General features: G+C 42.1%; 1 protein-coding gene across 1 annotated transcript; it reads left to right on the forward strand.

The window, feature by feature from the left end:
* The first annotated feature begins 17574 nt into the window (after nt 1–17574).
* On the forward strand, nt 17575–18827 carry LOC123865390. Its single transcript, XM_045906392.1, has 4 exons — nt 17575–17656; nt 17737–17830; nt 18017–18225; nt 18294–18827. Exons 1-4 carry the CDS (start codon nt 17605–17607, stop codon nt 18458–18460), a joined length of 522 nt encoding a protein of 173 aa, XP_045762348.1. The 5' UTR covers nt 17575–17604; the 3' UTR covers nt 18461–18827.
* Nucleotides 18828–22357: the final 3530 nt, after the last annotated feature.

Here is a 22357-nt window from a genome sequence, read left to right on the forward strand (position 1 = left end):
ACAATCGATTGTTTTTCGATTGTTCAACTGCTATCGAAAAACAACAACCAATAATTCGCTTGTTATTCAAATGAATCGTTGAAACACAACTAGGAGTGTCCCTGTGTTCAGTTGAAGTATGGAGTAGTCGCATGTGAGCGTCGCGCGTCGCCACGGCCGACTGCGGGCTCATAGCTTCGTGTGCCTTACTGCTCGCTGTTGTGCCCGAACTTCTCATATTATACAATGTTCAAACTGTCACCAAGTCCGGAGGCGCCATGGACTCGGCCGGGCGTGATCTGTCGCCTAGGGGCCTACTCTGTACTCGTGCGAGCGATATTCAGATCATGACGTCACGGCCAAGTTGTGTGTCGGTATATGTCCCACAAAACACATCGGACTCGGACCGGCCTCTGAGCGCTCCGCTGAAGTTTCAGCAGCTGGCTGCAAATAGAACTAGTGTATAACATTACAAGTATAAAATATAAACAGCGTAAATTACATTGATGCTGTCACGAATTTTATATTCGTCATAATTATTTTGTAAAATTTAAAATGAAACCACTAAGTTAGGTGTTAAAATACAAAACTATTGTAAGTGTAAGATATTAGCCTTAACATGAGTAAATAAATAAGTTCAGGTGTAAATATTGTAAAGTGTAGATATATCCTGTGGCGCGTAGCCGAGCACTGCGCCGTAGGTACCCGGCCACTGTCGACACTATGCAAGATGTAGGTTACGGAAATGCAAATCATAGTAGGTAAGTGGTGCCCGTAGTGCCGCACAAAAAAATATTTTGTTACGTTTCAAACCCTTTTATCTGAAAGGTAAACTTTATTTGGAAGTACATGATGCTGCTGATGTTTAATTTTTTTTTTAATTCTGTGGAAACCTTTTGATTTTCCGTCCGTTTTGGGGGTGCAAGATATGACTGCATCTAACTTTGTCAAAATTGATTCAAGCTGCGAAGACGGAGCAGAGCAAACAGATAGACACACGTTGACAATATTACCTCAGACTTATTAGAAGTAGGTACTTATTAGAAGAATTCACAGAACTTCGCAGCTTCCTAGATTTGTAAGTGTTTCTGATCGATTGATTGATACATTTTGGTTGACAGTTGACACTACATATTACGGTATGTTGTGATGTTGTACTGTTGCTTACATCTTCCATATTGTCAGGCGTGCAGTGCGGCGGTATCGTGTCGTATGTAGGGAGTAGCGTAGAGGTTTGCAATATGTCGCTGTAGTCCGCCAATAAAATACATCACTAATTACTTGCCGTCTTTTATTTATTTACCGGCCTTACCTGCTTACTTATAAGATAGAATCTAGATTTTAACATAAGTATCTACATACCTATAGTCGTAACCAAATTCGTAGCTTTCCGTAAATCCTTAAAGTAATTGGAGAACTTTTCAGCAGTCAGACCTAAAATGATCTTTCATTAGGAGCAATAAATAGAAAATAACAGCATGTTTTCAGGTTATGAAATAAGAAAACATTGGTTTTTGAAAAAGATTTATTTATACCTATTATTAAATTACGTCACAAAAATGTACAAATCAAACCGAGTCGTCCTGTCCGTCCTTCAACGAACATGTTTTCAACTCTTGGACCTATCTGTTGCGCGCTGTCGCGCTGTACCTGTAGTACGGCGAGGCGGTACAGTCGCGCTGTACCTGTAGTACGGCGAGGCGGTACAGTCGCGCTGTACCTGTAGTACGGCGAGGCGGTACAGTCGCGCTGTACCTGTAGTACGGCGAGGCGGTACAGTCGCACTGTACCTGTAGTACGGCGAGGCGGTACAGCCACGCTGTACCTGTAGTATGGCGAGGCGGTACCACGTGGCGGTACAGTCGGAGCCCCTCGTCCGTATCCACATATGTACGACTACTACTCCACATAATGTTAGGCATTGTTTGAGATCCCCTGCCACATTCCACAAAATGTTTCGTGATGCACATATCATTCTAAGTTTTAGCACTGGAACCAGCTCACACTAGGTAGTCTAAATTGTAAACTATGATCTCTACGTAGCTCTATGGCCTGTGATACGTTGGCCGTATATTTTGATATTACAATATGTATCGAGTAATGCTATTATTATTATCTTGACGAGTGTATCACCCTACGCAACGATACTGTACATAAATGTCTGGAGCTGAGGAGACGAATCCCAAACCGATAAGGAAATTTATACTTAAAAGCATAGACCCAGGTGAACTTAATTACTATATCTCACGTGTCTCGGGAGTGGCAGCCCTGGCCGCGTCCGCGATCAGCGCGAGATTAAATTTGCGTCTCCTAACAAAGACGACGAGTGTTTGAAGAAAGATTAATTTGGGAAAAATTGGGCGCTAAGCCCACTTACCGCGCCGTACGTCGCGCCACAAGCGTGAGCTGCTACACGACAACGGGCCCTATTGCGGTCACCATACGAGCTGTAATTCCAGGAACTGACGAGTCAAAATAAGAGTTGAGTGGTGTACACTCGTGTGCCTTGCTCCATGGCAGCTGTGCAAAGAGCGGAGCCAGGAAACTCCGGCGGGCGGTGAGAGGCTCAGGCGACTCTCATCATTCTCCACTTTAAGTTTAAACACTACTAATAAGTGGGAATACACTGAGATTACAAAGTATTTAACTTGACTCTTCTGGTGTTTGAGCAGAAGTCCGTTACTATAATATTAAAAACAAATTCACGAATCCGGTCGCTTTTGCATTCAGCAGCCCACAAGATATTGCATATTTGCAATATCTTGTATTGTAACATTTGCATTATTTTGAAGTTCAACTGCTGAGTTTCTTGCCGGCTCTTCTCGATAGAACTGCTTTCCGAACCGGCGGTAGAGTCTCGACATATCACAAATGGTACATGCTGCCCTACATGAAACAAATAATTTCATTTCAAATATTTCATGTATACCTTCTTAGACCAACTTCAGATTTTTACAGTAAGTAGGTAGGCTAGGTAGGTCCCTACTCCCTGCCCTACGTAGCCTTTACAACATTCTATCAAGACTGCGTTTAAAAAGCATGCAGATTCTACAAAGAACTTGCGAATAGAGATAACAGTTAGATATAGATACGAGTACCTATAACAGATATGTAAGCGAGCAACTTTGTTCGCGTGAATTATAAGCTACCGAAGCTTATAATTCCGTAGGAACTTTGATTTTCCAGTAAACAGTAGCCTATATAATATCACTCTTCAGGCTTTTAACCATAGTGTGCATTGCGCATGCAACAAATGATGTCGATCAGTTGATTCATTGCGACACGTTTGAAGAAGAAACTAATAGTAACAAATAAACTTTCAAATCACATCACACTATCACACTAATCACACTTAATATTATAAAGGCGAAAGTTTGTATGTGTGTGTGTGTGTGTGTGTGTGTGTGTGTGTGTGTGTGTGTGTGTGTGTGTGTGTGTGTGTGTGAGTGTGTTTGTTACTCCTTCACGCAAAAACCACTGGACGGATTTGGCTGAAATTCAGAATGAAGATAGATAATATCCTGGATTAGCACATAGGCTACTTTTTATCCCGAAAAATCAAAGAGTTCCCACGGGACTTCAAAAAACCTAAATTCACGCGGGCGAAGTCGCGGGCATCGGCTAGTAATATTATAAAGGAGAAAGTTTGTATGTGTGTGTGTGTGTGTATGTTTGTTACTCCTTCACGCAAAAACTACTGGACGGATTGGGCTGAAATTCAGAATGGAGATAGATTATACCCTGGATTAGCACATAGGCTACTTTTGATCCCGGAAAATCAAAGAGTTCCCACAGGAATTTAAAAAAAACTTACATCCACGCGAACGAAGTCGCGGGCATCAGCTAGTTTATAATATTAAGCAGTCTCGCGGACACGAAAGTTAGAGCTGCAGTTTCATGTCACATGTCAGTCAGTCAGTTTCCCCTTTTGTTGTAATTGGGAAGTCATTGAATTACACGATAAGCTCCGAGCAATGTCAACGCACAGCGGGACGCGGCCGCGATCCCTTCGCGGTTAGTTCAATGAGCTGCCTTGTTTAACGCACTGCCCACTCTCTCCCTCCCCCTCTCCCCAACTTCCACCAAGGCAGGGCCCAGGGGGGGGGGAGAGCTTTAACAGTTTAAGATTAAGAAGATTACGCAAAATTGCTGAATTGAGATTACATACGCCGATGTAGGCAGTTCTACTTATTATCTTAATAAGTATGGTTTTTTTTTAATTTACGGACTACTTAATTCTTGGCTGCAATCAGATGTGCTTGCAAGTGATGATGCAGCCTAAGATGGAGCGCATTTTCCTAGAAGATGCCTAATCTCTCTTGATTTGATTTGAAATTAAATTTGAATTTCGCGGGCAGGCCGGTCTCATGACCTTTAAGGCAGGCGCGGATCCAGACCTAAAAAAAGGTTGTGGCACCGAGTACCGACACCCGACAGTTGGCCAAGTGCGAGTCGGAGTATGAACTTGCTCATCATCGATATAGTGCATTGCTACAAAATACATATATGACGCCCTAAGAGTTTGTATAGTTCCACTGTCAACTATTTGTTGGTATATTATGACGGACGACGGCGTTGTGGTGGACGTGTTTACGTGCAGGCTTATTTATAATCGACTCCATGGGCTACCAATAATTATGACGAAATCTTACATGCTATTGTTTACATAATTAATATTTCTTAATCTAACCTACATCATTCTGCATCACCTTTTCTCTAATCCGATTCTTAAGCAACCTACATATCACACCACGTGGGCCTAATGCCTCGATTGCCATAATTCGACCTGACGCGTAACGCGTGAAATGTGTAACCAATGATTGTATAAGCTTATATTGTGACAATAGGCGAGATCATGAGGCAGGCGGCCTCTGTTCAGAGGTAGGACAGATGACTGAAGTGTAATAATTCCTAGATGTAGCTGACACGGGAACTAGGCAGACTAGCGTCGCCGCGCCGCAGTGCGCAGAGACGCTCGGCGCGCCGTGTAGCACCGCGCTGAGTAGATCGCGGCGAGGCCGCCGACACACTGCGGACAACAGCATGAAAGTATTTCATGTAAGATAATAATCAATAATGTATGACAATTATTTCAAACTACTTACCACCGCTTCGAAGCGAATTAGCTTAGAAGCAGAATTTACTCGAGCTGACCACGACACAAACTCAGCAGTTGCTCATTTCACTTTAGATGTTTTAACATATTGACTTGGGGACAATGGGTCAATGGCTAGGGACAAAGTCATAGTTTTATTAGGAACTACGAGGGGAATGATTATTATTTGAACGTAACAATAAATAATCGTCCATCGCTGTACTTTGTAACATTTTGAGTATCTTTATGATTACGATGCTCAAACTCAACAAACACAAACAGCGGGGGTCGGGGGTGCGGGGCGCGGCAGCTGCGGCGGACGGCGGCATTGTAGCGCCGCTTAATTACCGCGATATCGCCGAGCCCGCTAATGAGTCATCTCATTTGCACGCACGCCGCCGCGGCCTCGACGCAAACTGCTGCGCTCCGCCCCCCGGCGTGCCCCGGCCCCGCTCTCATTGTAAGTATTAATTGCTTTTGCAGCAATGCCAGCAATATCGGGTTACCTTGCGTTTTATCTTTGCATACATAAACTGAGGAACTGACTCACAGATAATAATCCGTACCTACTTCTATATCCATTACTATACTAACATTATAAATGCACAAGTGTGTCTGCCCGTCTGTCCGTCTGCGTGCTTTTCACGGCCCGTCCATTTAATTGATTTTGATGAAATTTGGCAAGTAGGTAAGTTATAGGTACGTATACTTTACATCCTTAGTTAGCTTACATCCATCCTAGGGACGATGGGTTCCCAACGAGTCACCAAAACGAGTAACAGTGTGACTCAGGAATTTTTCGAAAATGTTCTCCCAACGAGTCACACTGACCTACTCGTTGCAACTTTTTTATCCATTGTAATTCTCAACGAGTGACACTGTTACTCGGGGTGTGACTCGTTGGGAAGATTTATCTTAATTTATTGTGGGTTCCCAACGAGTCACACCAAAACGAGTAACTGGATGATGATGATGATATAATCAATTAATTATGAATTTTTCGGGACGGAGATCAGCTTCTTTTTATCCCAGAAAATTAGAAAGTTCACACAGGATTCTTAAAGACTCATTCGTTAAACCAACTTTTATGTAATTTGGTACAAAGATAGCTTGTGTCCTGGATTTCACAAGATCTAAATTTACACGGACAAAGCCGCGGGCATCGCCTAGTACAATATGATTATCGGGTAGGTACGTAAGTAGTTAGGTAAGCCATTTATCATGGCCTCTGGTGACGACGACACGCGGCGCTACGGGAGACGAAGCCGGGCGGCCGAGGATAGTACGTACCTACACTTAGCCTGCTTGTTGTTGTTCTGAGGAACACCATCGTTATCATGGTGACGACGACACGCGGCGCTACGGGAGACGAAGCCGGGCGGCCGAGGATAGTACGTACCTACACTTAGCCTGCTTGTTGTTGTTCTGAGGAACACCATCGTTATCATGGTGACGACGACACGCGGCGCTACGGGAGACGAAGCCGGGCGGCCGAGGATAGTACGTACCTACACTTAGCCTGCTTGTTGTTGTTCTGAGGAACACCATCGTTATCATGGTGACGACGACACGCGGCGCTACGGAAGACGAAGCCGGGCGGCCGAGGATAGTACGTACCTAGCCTGCTTGTTGTTGTTCTGAGGATCACCATGGTTATCTGAATGGCGTCATATAACTTGTCGTCGTAGAGCTCAAATTACCGATGAGACTATAAATTCGAAACTCCAGAAGCCGATCAGACGTCAGTAGGTAAGTATTCTCAAAAGGACATTTTTAAATATTTACTTAGATTACGGGACCTATAAAAATTTAATGCCATTAAAGAAGTTGCACAAAAAGCCAATCTTCTACAAAGTACCAACCTACGAAAATGAGTCAAAAGATAGAACTAACTACCTCTCGGCGCTCTCGGAGGTGGAACGACAGACTGAGGATGATTACCAAAAACAAATTGTTTTGAATGTCATCGATGTATCGTACCTACTAATAGATTGGTGTGTCGTATCGCAGTTCTGTTAACATACTCGTATCATGCACTTGGTACGTCGTATATAAAAACGTATATAAATGATGAAATAAATGATACGTGAACATAAGTAAGGTGTAAAGTGAGCAGTAAAGCTGCCGGTGATCTGTGTCCCTCAGCGCGCGACGCACACTGCTGCTCTCGCACGCCGGCTCGACAGATTTGTGCCGAAGTTATCCAAAACACATTTGATATGATGGTATTTACTCGTCATTATACGTAATATAATACGTTGAAAGGAAAAAGTAGGTGTGGGAAGGTCGGTTAACGTTAAGGTGTGAGTGGAACTAAATTCACGCAACTGAAGTGAGTATAGCTAAAAGTTCTTTCAGCCATAATCGCTAAATTGAACCATGAGTTCTAATAATTTTATTTGCAAATGCTTAAAAAAATATAAATGAAGCTTACACTCAATCTGCCCCGTGTACCTACCCCTGTGACCTACCCGGATATCAACAGTGTAATTGCGAAAAAGCGTAACGGTCGTGCGCGTTCTCCGCGCGGACCAGCGGAAAACATAAAATGAAAGATCACGGCATGGAATGAGACTCAGTGCACGTCGCGCCTCACGGCTGCTGTAAAGAAGGGTACAAATCGCTGTATAAACTTAATATCGGGCAAATTGCCGGCGCCGGGGGCGGGCGGGCGGGCGGTGTGGGCGGGGTGGGTGGGGGGGGGGGCGAAGGCAAACATCTGGAGCTATTATTGCGATGATCGCGTATTGATTCCGCTCATAAGCGGCTGTCGCGGGGTAATTTGATCTGCGGCGGCCGGCGAGCGGCGCACACATTTATTAGTTTATTCAGAGCGATCTGCGAGCTTACGTACTGTGTCGTCCGTAGCACGTAGAGTCCGCACACACTAGCGACACTCACACGCGGCGGAGTCGCGCGTCACGTCCGTGTACCACCGTGTCATTACTTACATGTTCTGAAAGTGGAATGAAACAAAATGATTGAATCAAACTTAGAAAAAATAATTCCAATCGAAATACCGTTTCGCTTTCTCGATTTATTTTCTCAAAAGCTTATAATTTTTTTAATTTATCCGATTTGACAATGCAACAACAAAAACATGTATGACTTAATAAGTGACGTGGTCACTTTCTTTTTTACTTGAGGATATGAATTGTAATTGTAATTTGAGTAGAGACGTTCGGCATGGTTGATTTTTTTTATTATAAAAATAGCGAGCAAACGAGCAGGCGGTTCACCTGTCGTGAAGGAGATAATTTCCGTCGCCCATGAACATTTGCAGCACCAGAGGACGCGTTGCCAGCTTTTCAAGAATTCGACGAATGATGCAGCAACGGCGGTCTCCAGTCAATGAACCCATTCGATGGGATGGCAAGAGGTACGGAGCGCATGAAATGCTTTGCGGTTGCTTCCACTGGAGTGTGGTCGCAGGCGAACGGACTCGAGATAGAATCTTGCCACTAAGCAGACATATTATCTTCGAGATTTCTTTCGAGATGTCATGCATGGCATAATCTCGAAGTCGCCGGTGGCGGCTAGCGCACGACGCCGCTGCGCGCGTGTGTCTGTGTGTGTGTGTGTGCGTGTGTGTGTGCGTGTGTGTGTGCTGGCGGCGGAGGGACACAGTTGAGGTTTATTAAAAGGGTAGAAAAACTGTTCTGTTTGCGCCGCCCCCGCCCCCCCGCCCCGCCCGCCGCCGGCAAATTAGTTTTATGAGGGCGTGATTATCCGTATTAGAGGACTATTTGGAAGTTTTTTTTTGAATTTCGTTTAATGAAAAAAGTTTTATATTCAAAACAGTGCTCCATTGGGTTGTTTCAAATTTCAGATTGAGTGTTGTTATACAACTTGGCGTTAGCTATTTGTGTACATAATATTTTGCTATAAACGTTCTAACTAGTACTTATAAACTAGTTCTACACAAGAAAAGTACAAAAGTAACAATTTCACTCGATGTTCCGTAAACATAAAAGACGTTCAGAAAATATGAAATTATACTAAGTATAGTGTGGAGTATCGCACGCAGGATAATGAAACCCATCAGTAGGTAAGCATCCTCGGCCATGTGCCGCCGGTTCCCGCGCCGCGCAGCGAGGCGCACCAGCGGCGCGCGTGAGAGGCGCGCTCAATGGACGCACTGCTTCATTTCATTAACTTCCAATAGCTTGTATTGCCTCACTGATATGCACACCAAAACACTTTAATTATAACCTTTGATTCTTGAATAATGTGCACGATAAACATTTCTTAATTAAGTAAGTACTCACCCATTCATACCCTGAGAGAGAAACTGCAGCAGATTATTACAAGTTGATTCGGAATCGAATTATTAAGAAGTACATTTTTTGCATCTTTTAGGGTTCCGTACCTCAAAAGGAAAAACGGAATCCTTAAAGGATCGCTTTGTTGTCTGTCTGTCTGTCTGTGCGTCTGTCTGTCTATCTGTCCGTTCGTCCGTCCGTCCTTCCGTCCGTCCGTCGTGTCTGTCAAGAAACCTATAGGGTACTCCCCGTTAACCTAGAATCATGAAATTTGGCAGGTAGGTAGGTCTTATAGCACAAGTACAGGAATAAATCTGAAAATCAAGAATTTAGGGTCACATCATTAAAAAAAAAATTAAAATATGTTTCAATTTTCAAAGTAAGATAACTATACCAAGTGGGGTATCATAAGAAAGGGCTTTACCTGTACATTCTAAAACAGATTTTTAGTTATTTTTATGCATAATAGTTTTTCATTTATCGTGCAAAATGTTGGAAAAAATACCCGAGTACGGAACCCTCAGTGCGCGAGCCTGATTCGCACTTCACCGGTTTTTTCATGCTGCTTTTAGTTTGTTTTAATTCCACTAGGTGGAAGAACACATCAGACGAGACGCGGGAGCCGTCGAAGTTAAGCAGTGGTTCTAGAGATCTCCATCCTGTAGCGATCTCTACAGGAGACCCTGTCCAGCCGTGGACGTCTGTCGGGTAACGCAGAAATGCAGCAAGTATCCTTGGCCTCGTTCCACGCGGGCATGTTTGTACAGTAATTAAATAAAGTTAGCTTCAAATTGCTTTCAAAACATCAAATAAATAAATAATCTTTATTTATTTGCATGAACGCCGCGTTGGTACAAAATGGATGGAAGTAGGTACTGTATTTTTTTTTTTTATTTTTATTTGTACCAGAAAGTTGTAACAATATAAATAAAAGGAAAGAAAAAGTGGACAGGGAAGCACTTATCTCTATAAGAGATCTCTACCAGTGACCCTTGGCAGTGCGAGAGGTTGTAAATGGAGTAGAATAGGTACAGCAAAGATAGACAGTAATCATGAAAACAAAAAAATATAGTAGATATTATGTTATAATATATACTTACAAATATTTATATATTAAAATAGACTTACAAAAACATATATACCTTAATACATAAATATATACTTATAGTCATAAATATATCTTATAATATATACCGATAAATATATGTAAACAATATGTTATGACAGAGAGGAAAGATAGTGCTGTTTCAGACGAAGTTTGAAGGTGCTGATGGAAGGGTTATTTTTAAAAATACTGTCAGGTAGTGAGTTCCAAAGGCGAGTTGCGAGTACCGTAAAAGATTTAGCATAAAATATAGTGTTGTAAGGGGGAACTGCAAGTGAGTTTAACTTGACACACGAACGCACTGGCATCACCCGAGGAGCGGCTTCGTTGAAGCGCTCACGCAAGTAAGAGGGGGAGGATGAATTTAAAATCTTAAAGAGTAGCGTGAGAATATGAGTATTCCGGCGAAGTCGAATAGGGAGCCACTTTAACTTATTTCGAAATTGAGAAACATGGTCGAATTTGCGCAATCCGAAAATAAAACGGATGCACAAATTCTGAAGGCGATCTAGTTTATCAAGCAGCTCCTCGGTTGCATCTAAATAGCAGACATCGGCGTAATCTAGGAGAGGAAGCAGAAGAGATTGTGCGAGTAAGATTTTAGTTTTAAGAGGAAGGAAATTCTGCAAACGTTTCAAGGAGTGAAGGGAGTAGTGCATGCGCTTACTCACTTCATTAATGTGACTTGCCCACGATAAATGGCCGTCCAATATCACGCCAAGATTTTTAGTTCTTTCGGTTAGCGTAATAGTTACCCCATCGTAGGCTATTGCAGGGAGATTTTTTAAATCAGCACGAATTCGAAATTGTCTACTACCTATTACAATAGCCTGCGATTTTTTTGGGTTTACCAAAAGACCGTGTGCGTCAGCCCAATTCTTTATTTGTGCAAGATCCAAGTTAATTTCATCCACTGTAGCGGCCAGGTCAGTGACAGCAGCATGCCTATAAATTTGCAAATCATCTGCGTAGAGGTGGTAGTGGGATGAAACTGTTTTAGTGATTTCGTTTATAAAAACAGAGAATAACAGAGGAGACAAAACGCCACCCTGAGGTACACCGGCAGAGATATCAGCCCAATCAGAGTAAACTCCGTCAGCATAGATTCTCTGACGGCGACCAAGAAGGTAGGATCTAAACCATTCAACTACGGATGGTGATAAATTAAGCGAGCAGAGAATGTTGAGTAGTACATCAAAATCCACTGAATTGAACGCATTGCTAAAGTCAAGAAGAACAAGTACTGTTAATTTTTTGTTATCCATAGCATGGCGAATATCTTCCGTGACTTTGAGTAAAGCGGTGGTGGTACTGTGTAAGGGACGGAAACCTGATTGATAGGGACTCAAAAGGTTGTTTTGAAAAAGATAGTAGGAAAGTTGTTTAAATACGGAATTTTCTAAAATCTTGGAAATAATGGGGAGTATTGAAATGGGACGATATTGAGAGAGTGAAGAAGGGTTAGAGATTTTTGGCAAAGGTATAACGTGAGCTAACTTCCAAGCCGTAGGAAAACATTTAGAGGAAAGAGAAAAATTGAGGATGTGGGCAATAATAGGCGAAACAACATCAATGATAAGAATAAGCATATCTCGGCTTATGTTATCACTACCAACAGCTTTGGATGTAATACTAAGAATTCCCTTCTTAACCTCACCAACCGTAATTTCCTGGAATAGAAAGGGTTCGCATTTGGGCCTGGCAACATTGGCCAAATTATGAAGCGTTTGGAATTTATTGCTATTGGAAATTTTTACCGGGGGGTTAGAAAAATGTTGATTAAGAGAGTTTATGTCTACGGAGGGCTTAGATTCTTCAGAACTTTTTCCTACACCTAGAGACTTAAAAAACCTCCAGGTCTGTGAAGAAGAAAAATCATTTACACAAGAGAAAATATGGCGACGTTTTGCATCCCTACACATTCTATTACAGAGATTACGCAACTTTTTATAGGCAGCCACATTGACATCACAAGGGTACTTTTTACAGAGACTCTTTGCTTTGTTTCGTTTGGTCATGAGTTTTTTAATCGTAGGAGTGAGCCAGGGGGCTGGGAGATGTTTGACCCTTATTGATCTAACAGGTGCATGTGCATCAAATAGTCTTATGAGGGTCGAATTTAGAAAATCAACCTTGTCGTCTACAGTGGATGAGCAATAAAGAGGGGACCAATCTAATTTAGAAACGTCATCATTTAATGTGTCCAAGTCTATACCTTTATAATTACGTCGCAGGATAACCTTGCTCTTACGTCTAGGGACAGATAGGTTATAACTAAGAAAAATAAGGTCGTGGTAAGAGAAGGGGGCTGTTAGTTGACCGTGAACGAGTACTTTATCGGGATTAGAAACAATTATGAGGTCCAAGAGAGAAGGGATAGAATTAGGAGAAAAGTGAGTCGCGTTAAGAGGAAGAATTTTTAGGTTGACTGATGAAACTAGGGAATTTAATTGTTTGGATCGATGGTCGTTTTTTATTAAGCAAGTATTTAGGTCACCCATGATGATGACGTGTTCATAGGATGGCGATAAGTTATTGAGGAGGGTGTCAAAATCATTGAAATAGTTTACGTTACAAGAAGGACTGTAGACTACCCCGAGGAGAAGTTTTTTATGGTCAAATGAAATTTCCAAAAATAGGTATTCAAAGTTGCCAGAGTATATACTCGGACTCTGACTTATTACGTTGAACTTTATGTTGTCCTTGAGATATAGACAGACCCCTCCACCACGTTTACACGTACGATCATTGCGAATCAACGTGTATCCCGGTAGGGCATAAAGGATAGAAGGAAGGAATGGTTTCAGCCAGGATTCCGAAACGAATATCCCATCGACCTGCACGTCACTAAAGGATGCTTGAAGATCTGAAAAATGAGCCGGAATACTCTGTGCGTTTATATGTACAAAATTAAGGCAATGAGCACTACTGACCAGCACCGATTTAAGTTTAGTGTCAAGATTACATGAGGAATTACAACTACACAGAGATAAGCTACTAGCGGCACTGTGAAACTCCTCTTCGTCGGATGAGGAACACGAAAAAAAGTCATTATTAAGTATATCATCACATTCTGTCATTGGTTTAAACTAATAAAATAATATATAACAAAATAATAAGTAAATACAAATAATAAATACTAATAAAATAATTAATAAGAGTATTATATATAAGTAAATTTTTTTTTATATAAAAACGTCCTATAAGCGAAAAAAATTGCAAGATAAGATAAATCACACAATCTTTTATCCTACACTAACTGGCAAGAGTCACGAGTTAACATTAAGGTACCTACTAAAAGTAAGGAGTAATTAAGTTAGAAAATACAAAAGGAAATACATAAGTACTTACATACTAAAACAAACTTCAGTTAAAAACAATAGGTTTATAAACAATAGGTTATAGAGGAGTATTAAAGTAAGTCTATCGTAAAAACAATAATTAATTTAAGTACTTAATACAAATATTACACGACTTCAAGAGTTTCGTTTGTAGGTGTATTTGATAATTTAACTAAGCGAAGCGTATAATGCCATCAAATAAAAGAGATACTACAACACGCGCTAGCCACCACTCATTAATGACGCATTCACTTGGCCGTATGTTTGTTTACTCGGCGTGATCTCGACGACTTCGTATCTTGAGAGACGGCCGCGGCGGTCTGTGGGTATTTGGCGATTAATGTATTAAGTTCAGAAAGCGAAACAACCTTCGTACGGCTTTTATCCGGAAGTACGATGACTATAACACCGTCTGATGACCAGCAGCTCTTGATGCCGAAGTGTTTCCTGGCAGCAACAAACGTCTCTTGTCGAGGTTTAGTGAGGAACTCTGATATTGTGACTCCGGTGCCTTTTAGAGCTGTCTTAGCTTTCCATACTGCATTCTTCACTTTTATATTAGAAAAACGGACTAAGATAGGTCGTGGTGTATCCCTTTTTAAGCCAAGACGGTGACAGGCTTCGACACTTGCCTCTTCAAGGATAGGCAGCTTTAACCGATCACAGACCAAATCACAGATTTTACCTTCCACTTTTTCATTGTCCTCCTCCGGTAGGCCATGGAACAATAAAACCGTTCTCCGCGTGTGCATTTCATGCTTGTCATAGCCCTCCGTGAGCAGTTGCAGTTGTTGTTGCAGCATCGAAAGTGTCTTCCACATAACCTCCTTGAAGGCGTAATAGTCGGCAGCCAGCGAGCTGAGATCACAAGCTTTATTTGAAGAGGATTGTGATTGTTTGAGGGCCTCATCGAAGTTATCCATTCGAGACTTAAACTGTGACACAATTTCTTCCATATTTTTACTCAGCTGATTGTGTAGATCCATTTTGATGTCGAAGCTTGTTGAAGTGCAGTGAATTATATTTGCCAGGTAGTGTAGAAACTTATTAAACAATAAACTATAACATTTAACACTTTTACTAATTAATAAATAATAAAATTTAATTAAAATACGCGCAGTATAACGTTTCCTATCTACCCACACGTGAGTGACCACCCACACGTCACACTGTAGTTAGTCAGAGGCTAACATTCGACTCATTTTATAGTGGGCAAATGTTTTAAAAGAGATCATTTAATATAAGTAAGTAATTCAATTAAATTATTATCACTATAGGTAGTTATAGGTACAGCAAGTTATGACTTTGTTCTTTCGTAAAGCAGATCCTATTGTTAAGAAATTGGCAAGAAATTTACAAAAGTATCTACACTTTTAGAAAAGAAGCATTTCACACCTAATTACTGAATTTAGACTTATACCCTGTACGTGGCGTCGCAGCGCGCGGAGCAGCTCCGGCGGCCTCGCTCGGGGGCTCTTACAAGAAAGAGCCTTTGATTCATTTGAAACGTTTAAGCAGCGAAAACACGCTTATTGCTGCTTTGCTGTCCGGCTTCTCGCTCGCTTACGGGGACACGTGTAAAACTGAAAAAGGTAACTCCGAAGGTATATATATCTACTTTATAATATAACACGCTTATTAAAAAATTAATTGCCATACGATTAACTAAAAATAACTAAATTTAGAAATCATAACAAGCAATAGTGCGGGAATCTGCAGGTGCTGGGGTGCGAGCTGATAAGCCGACGCGCAGCTGCCCGCTCCCGCGCTCTCTCCTCGCTTATCACTTTAATATCATTTTATTATGTGCTAGTGTTGGCCCGCGACCCCGGTCCTTACTTTTTAACTTTTAATTCACAACTCAAACACAAAAATTCGAATATGTCGTAGTTTCACAAAGGAAGCAGTAGTAGACTAAGTAGTAGTAGAACCATAGCTACGTTATGTACACCTGAGTAATAAATAATTTCTTAAACGTTGATGGTATCGAAAGCTATTCAATGCGAGCTTAGAGGTCGTCAATAAACTTTTGAAACTAACTCCAGTACAGCTTGTGATATAATCGCGCTTATCATTAGCTAACTCCGACGAACAGACACGAGACAACTCCGACGAACAGACACGAGCGATCGTCGCCATTCAGTGTGTATCTCGTAGATTATTGAATTACTGGCTGTAGGAGCATAATCTATTATTACATTATAATAATACGATGGCGGTTATCTGCACGTTTGTTGGTTTAGTCGATAGCGCGCCATTGCCGTGCGCCGCATCCATCATCGCGGCTTTGTGCGCACGACGCGCGCTGAGGGCGCACGACGCGCGCTGAGGGCGCACGACGCGCGCTGAGGGCGCACGACGCGCGCTGAGGGCGCACGACGCGCGCTGAGGGCGCACGACGCGAGGGCAATCACGCCCGTTATAGTTTACTTACATGACGTGTTCCGTGTAACTTGTAACAATGGACTTGACAAAATACTTACAGTAACTAACGTAACTCACCTACTTATTACGTTACTTATTTACTACTACACCTTTATTATTATTTCTTTAACCGAATATCTTTCTATTATTTCGTAATTTAGGAAACTCTAAATCAAATCAAATCATTTTATTTGCTCAAATGCAGGTTAAAATAGATTTGATATACTACGACGAACATTAGTCTATTACATACTTTCTTTTAAATAAATGAGTGTAAGTATAAATAAAAAAATATTGGATGTTCTCCACGAGGGTAATGTTTGGAGCCATATTTATTTTTTATTTATATCAAGGATCCATAATAATATTACAATTTGTATTAGTTGTTGAATCGTAAAAAACTTTAAATTAAACAGTTGTAAACCATATTCAGGCGAACATGTCCAATTAGTGCAGCCGTGAGGTACGTATGTATGCGAGCTGCAGCAACAGATCCGCGTAACGAGCGCGCCGCTAATCGCCGCCCGCCCACATACAGCCTGCTCCGACACCGCGCAGGCAAGCTCACTCCATCCCACACCTCAACATTGCTCTGCTCCTCAGGCGTGATTGCTGACAAGCGCAACTCTATCTCACAATTTAAAAAATCTAGGTTTATTATAAACAAGAAATATTGCTTACGACTTAAATTAAAGCCTCATAGTAATAAGAAAAATAGGTTCGTAGTACCTAAATATAGATTGATTAATTTTTAATTTCTAATTAAGTGATTCTACCATGACAACGCACAACCGAAACCTGAGTGGATCAAGAAACTTGAAATCTTTCATAGTAGGTATAGCTCGCTTCTATAACATAGACAAACGCTAAAAAACATTTTTAGAAATCCCAACGGGGTCTTTGTAAAACCTAAATCCATTCAGACGAAGTCAACAGGTATCAGCTAAAGTTGTATAATGTTACACTTGCCTTGCATCAGATTGACATACAAGTGAATATTGGGTACAATTGACTGTGATTGCATGATTCAGTTTCTTATTTGTTTATCTTCTCACCCTATCTATCAAACCGATGTCAGTAGCTCGTACAAACATACATATCTATGCGTACAAAGCACATTTGAAAGCGCAAGTTTCCGTAATTAATTATCACCCCATTACATCATTATCTTACAAATTGAACGATTGAAAAAAAGTGTATAGTGGTACTCATTTTGAATAAATGCTTTGAATGTGAATTAGAATGCGAGGTAAGAATATATGTAGGTATCGGAGCACCCTGTGTGTGCGCGGTGTCGGTTAAGCCAATCCGCAGTAATTGGCCGCTCAATTAGGCGGCTGCGGAGCGGCTGCTCGCGGCGGCGGCACTCGCGCTGGCTCCGCGCACACAACTACGACTATGCTGGTGCTCGCTTGTTGCTTCGCGGCGGTGGCGGCTTATGGCGAAGGAGGTGAAAATGGTTATCGTATATTTTAGCGACCTTGTATCTTTCTTGGCATAGTATAATGATTGATTTGTGTGTGTCGCCAGAGGCTCGACGCGGCGCGCCGCCGGCGGGCACGCTGAGCTCGCTGGGCGCGGGCGAGGAGCGCGCGCCGCCGCTCTACCGCCCCGGCTCGCAGGCGTAAGCCCACTTCTTCACCACCTTTACTGCTTTATTTCGCCTGCTCCAATATTTCAACTACAACTTCCGCTTTTATCGCTCTTTTTTCAAGAATGGTGAGGGTATTTGCATGGCATCAATGGAGCTCCACCTCAACAGCGTCATGTTGCTCTAGTTCTCGCAGTGAGGCGTGCGGTGGTTCGGCAGGTACGTGGTGTCGCAGTTCGTGAAGCCGCGGCCGCCGCACCAGTACTGGCAGGAGGAGACGGCGGCGACGCTGGAGCCCGAGAACCGCAACTGCCTGCTGTGCGAGGCGCAGGACTCGGGCGCCTGCCGCGCCATGCCCTCCTGCGTGTACTGCGAGCCCACCGTCACCGCGCTCGCCGAGCGCAGCACGCCGTGCCTGCGCTGCACAGGTGGGTAGTGCCCTGCTGCGTGTACCTGCGCTGCGCCCCGCCGTCACTGACCCGTGCGTTGTCCGCAGTGATCAAGAACCCGTTCTTCAAGTGCATCCCGGGCGAGAAGTACATGGACGAGTGCGACTCGTGCCGCTGCACGGACGGGCGCGGCGGCCGCTGCACCGACCACTACTGCGAGTTCCGCGCGCTGCAGCTCTACGCGCTCAAGCTGTCCGACGGAGAGTTCTACTGACCTCACCCTCTCCCACACCGTCCTACTCCCTGCCAGTCAACCTGCCACTCATCCGTACATCCTCGTCACACAGTGCGGCGCTCTCGGCGCACTGCACAGAGGGCTCCCGGGCGATGACCGCGGTGGGTGGGCGTCGGGATAATCCTTAGAGAATTGGTGCTAATACTTTCCCAGTAACTATTTTCTACCGTGCATTTAATAACACAAATAGTGTATTCTAATACTTAAAATGTTTACTTTCTACTTCCGGCAAGATCTACTTGTCGACGTGAAGCGCAATCTTCTTATGCAATAAACTCAGTGACGGATTAACCCTTAATCAAATTAAGCAATTGCCTAGGGCATCACGTCTGAGGGGGCACCAGAAGAAGCACAAAAAAAATCCGTCCTTAGGGCATCACGTCTCACTCTCACGTCACCAAAAACCACACCAAAAAAAGTTTCTAGAACTAATTTGAAAATTCGCGCGTTTTAAGTTGACATAGAGTATGATCTAGAGTCATAACCCAACTTCAGCTTACCGACTTGCTGTCCGCTTGTGCATTCGAAATTCGAATGCGTCCGAAAGCCGCAAGGCGCATTTCAATAAATAAATAAATTATGCTTTGGTTTTTATTGTTGTCGCACCTAACTACTCCACTTTTAAAGTACGTTACATCTCATCATCTTATTTTACAAAAAACTAATGTTTTTAGGCGGTAAAGGTTTAAAGAGCGATTCTAGTTGACATACGGATAGGGGGGCCCACAGGCATGGATTGCTTAGGGCATCATGTAGTCTTAATCCGTCACTGAATAAACTACATGACCCGGCCTGCGGCCTGCGTCTCGTCTCTCGAGTCGACTCATCATCGACGTCTATCCATTTAACTGGTTTATATGTTCGACGCAGAGGTAGCTCGCGTCCCGGAAATTGAAACACGCAACTGTTTGGCACAGGCAGCAGGCAGGGAAATAAAAGAGTTCCCGCGGGCTTTTTAAGAAAACCTAAAATTAAAATCCACGCGGACGAAGCCGCAGGTATCGTCTAGTAAAGAACTATATCAAATTGTTTCTGAGTTTCTGAGTATTAGCTCAGAATGTTCGGAGCGTGGTTTTGACCGTTTTCCGTAGTAAGTAGCTCATGTTGCGTGTAATACATATATAGATAACTGTACATAAATAGTTGGTTTTCAGTCAAAATGAATTAAATAATTAAAATGTTTATTACTGGTTATGGTAAATATTAAATGTAATAATATGCAGCACTCTTTATAGTGCTTAAATGGAACTTCCCATAAAACGATCTCAATGCCTCTGCAATACAATAAGCTTCCGTTCGCAGCGACTCCGCGCTTGTAATTGATATTTAAGTAACACCTTTATACTGCGACAAATTGTCATTACTTATTGCGAGAAAAAATACTAATGTATCAATTACATAAAGACCCACCGGCAATTTTTTTAATACAACCACATCTTTGTTAAAAAATATATAAACGAAACCTGAACTTTAACTGGGAAAGTTTAAAGTATCAATTAGCTTGGCATAGTTTGGTTTAATTTGTGCAGAGCGCAGTTTAATAGAGTGATATGATTGTGTGTGGTTGTGCGTATTGTGCGTATTGTGCGGCGGCGGCGGCGGCGGTGGGCGAATGGCACCGGAAATGAGAGCACTCACGCGCAGTGGCGAATTGAAGAATGACACTAACTTTACATTGTTGACAAAATCTACTAAAAACTATTTGAAAGAAGGCTGCAGTTGTAAATGGAAGCGATAGATAGATAATATAGGGTAAAAATAATAACAGCTAAGAATAGGTTCTTATTTGTTTAATGGTCCTTTAAATGTATCTCTGGTCTTGTCGGATGGAAGGCTATGGCCCTGGCTCGTTATCACCCCACTTTTTTATCTTCCTGTTTCATACGAAAATATGCACAAACACTTAGGTTGCACAAAAACTACACACTATATTATAATACTATATTAAATATGCACAAATACGTGTTTGTGACGTTCGTTGAGATTTTTTTATTTGATATAATAATTCATTTACTTACTTTTTAGAGGAAACTTTCTGATATCTGTATTTTTATAGCTTGAATGTTTTGTAAGCTGTTCGGGCTCGGATAAATAAAATAAAGTAAAAATAAATAAGAACTGCCTCACCCCCAAGTTAGCCCGCTACCATATTATTAGACAGCATCGTCAGTCAAGGCAATAAAAAGAAAGCATAGCTGCGGCCTCGCTCGGCGGTGCGACCGCGGCCGCCGCCCGCGGCGACATTGTGCGCCGCCAGCTGAGGGTCACCACACACTGCGCGAGGAGACCGCGCGTTCACTTGCTGCTTCGTAACTTGCTCCCTGTACATTTAGAAATTGTCAGTTGGAGTTTAGGCATAGGTACGTAATAGAAAGAATGATGCAATATTTTTTAAGGAAAAAGTATTTTAAAATATACCACGTTTAAAATGGACTAAAAAAATTCAAATAATCATAGTTTGATATGAGAATACTTATGGCAATACATATCTATAATTTTATTGATGTCTGTAACTATTAACATCTGCGTCACAAACAATTTTATTCCTCTGAAATGATATAAATTGCTTGGGGAGTTTCTCAACGACTGTTGCCCAAACTGAATTACAGCACTACATATATATTGACTACAATTTTTATGATGCACCTACTCAACACTCATCTGTTGCGTGCGTCCCACGCTTTTTATATCTTACAAGTGTTTTCTTAGGTAACTATAATTATTTATGTTAAACTTACCTATTATAATCCGTTTTAAAAACATAGTAATTACTAATTACTATTTATTATTTATCTAAAATAGATACTAAAGTAATGGGTAAGTATCAAAGTTATAAATAGATTAGTAAGTGGGTTCATATAAAACGTATGTTAAATTGAAGTTAAAACGCGTAGTGTGGCTGCGCCCTAAGCCGGCGTCGTTTAGGCGTACATAATGAGGGCTGCCAAAATATAATAACAAATATCAACAGCCTCGCCCCCCGCCGCGCCGCGCTGTGCCGCGCCGCGCCGCGCCGCACCGCACCGCGCCGCGCTGTGTGCGCGCCGCTGCCGCTCGCTGCACAATCACTATACAATAACTATGTAATTACGCGCCCAAGATTACGCGGATAAGAGTTTAATGGCCACTCCGGTTACATGTTGGCCAAATATTAAATAAAGTGTAACAATAACTCTAGGTTTTTTACCACACGTACTTACCTACTTAATGGCGGAAGGGTAAAGTTTTTGATTGATAAATTAGGTTTTATTTGTAGTTTTAATAATAAAGCAATAAGTAGTTTTAAATTGTATCCAATAATAAACAATGTGACCGAAGTACCAATTTCTTTCAAAGTATATTTCTTTATAAAAAACAAAACTCTACATGACTACCACGAGGGCGGTTTCCGGCCATGTAGGTGTACTGTACAGAGTAAAATGAAACATAGTGTATTGTTTTAGAACATTTAATAATAATAATTAATATCCTTTCTTTAACCAAAAAAGATTAAAATATGCAGACAGATACGTAGAGCAACATAGTCCCCCGGAAACCAAGGAGCCGACCAATGTTTATGCTCCTTAGTTCATTCTTCCTAAGTATTTCATTTGGCTGAGCGCGGCGCTGCTCAGCTGATGCGGCGCTGTCGGCGGCAGGCTGCAGGAGAGCCGCGGCGCAGGCGCAGCCTCGTCATATCACGCTCGAAAGTGTATCAGCCAATACAGTGTTTCTTGCTCGGTATTCGATAGCAAATAAATAGACAAACTAAATGTACCTATGATTGTAAACATGACTGAAAAAAATGTAAAAAAATTCTTTAAATATTAAGTAGGGCGAATGCACAAATGATCGTAAAACGAGCATTCATGTCGTCTATCACGCTGGTACATCATG

This window comes from Maniola jurtina, chromosome 5 (assembly GCF_905333055.1).
Source record: "Maniola jurtina chromosome 5, ilManJurt1.1, whole genome shotgun sequence".
In the NCBI taxonomy this organism is placed as follows: Eukaryota; Metazoa; Arthropoda; class Insecta; order Lepidoptera; family Nymphalidae; genus Maniola; species Maniola jurtina.

Coding starts and splice junctions, on each gene's coding strand:
- LOC123865390 (XM_045906392.1), top strand. CDS start 17,605: ATGCTGGTGCTCGCTTGTTGCTTCGCGGCGGTGGCGGCTTATGGCGAA. Junction 17,657..17,736: donor GGCGGCTTATGGCGAAGGAG/GTGAAAATGGTT, acceptor GTGTGTCGCCAG/AGGCTCGACGCGGCGCGCCG. Junction 17,831..18,016: donor TACCGCCCCGGCTCGCAGGC/GTAAGCCCACTT, acceptor GTGGTTCGGCAG/GTACGTGGTGTCGCAGTTCG.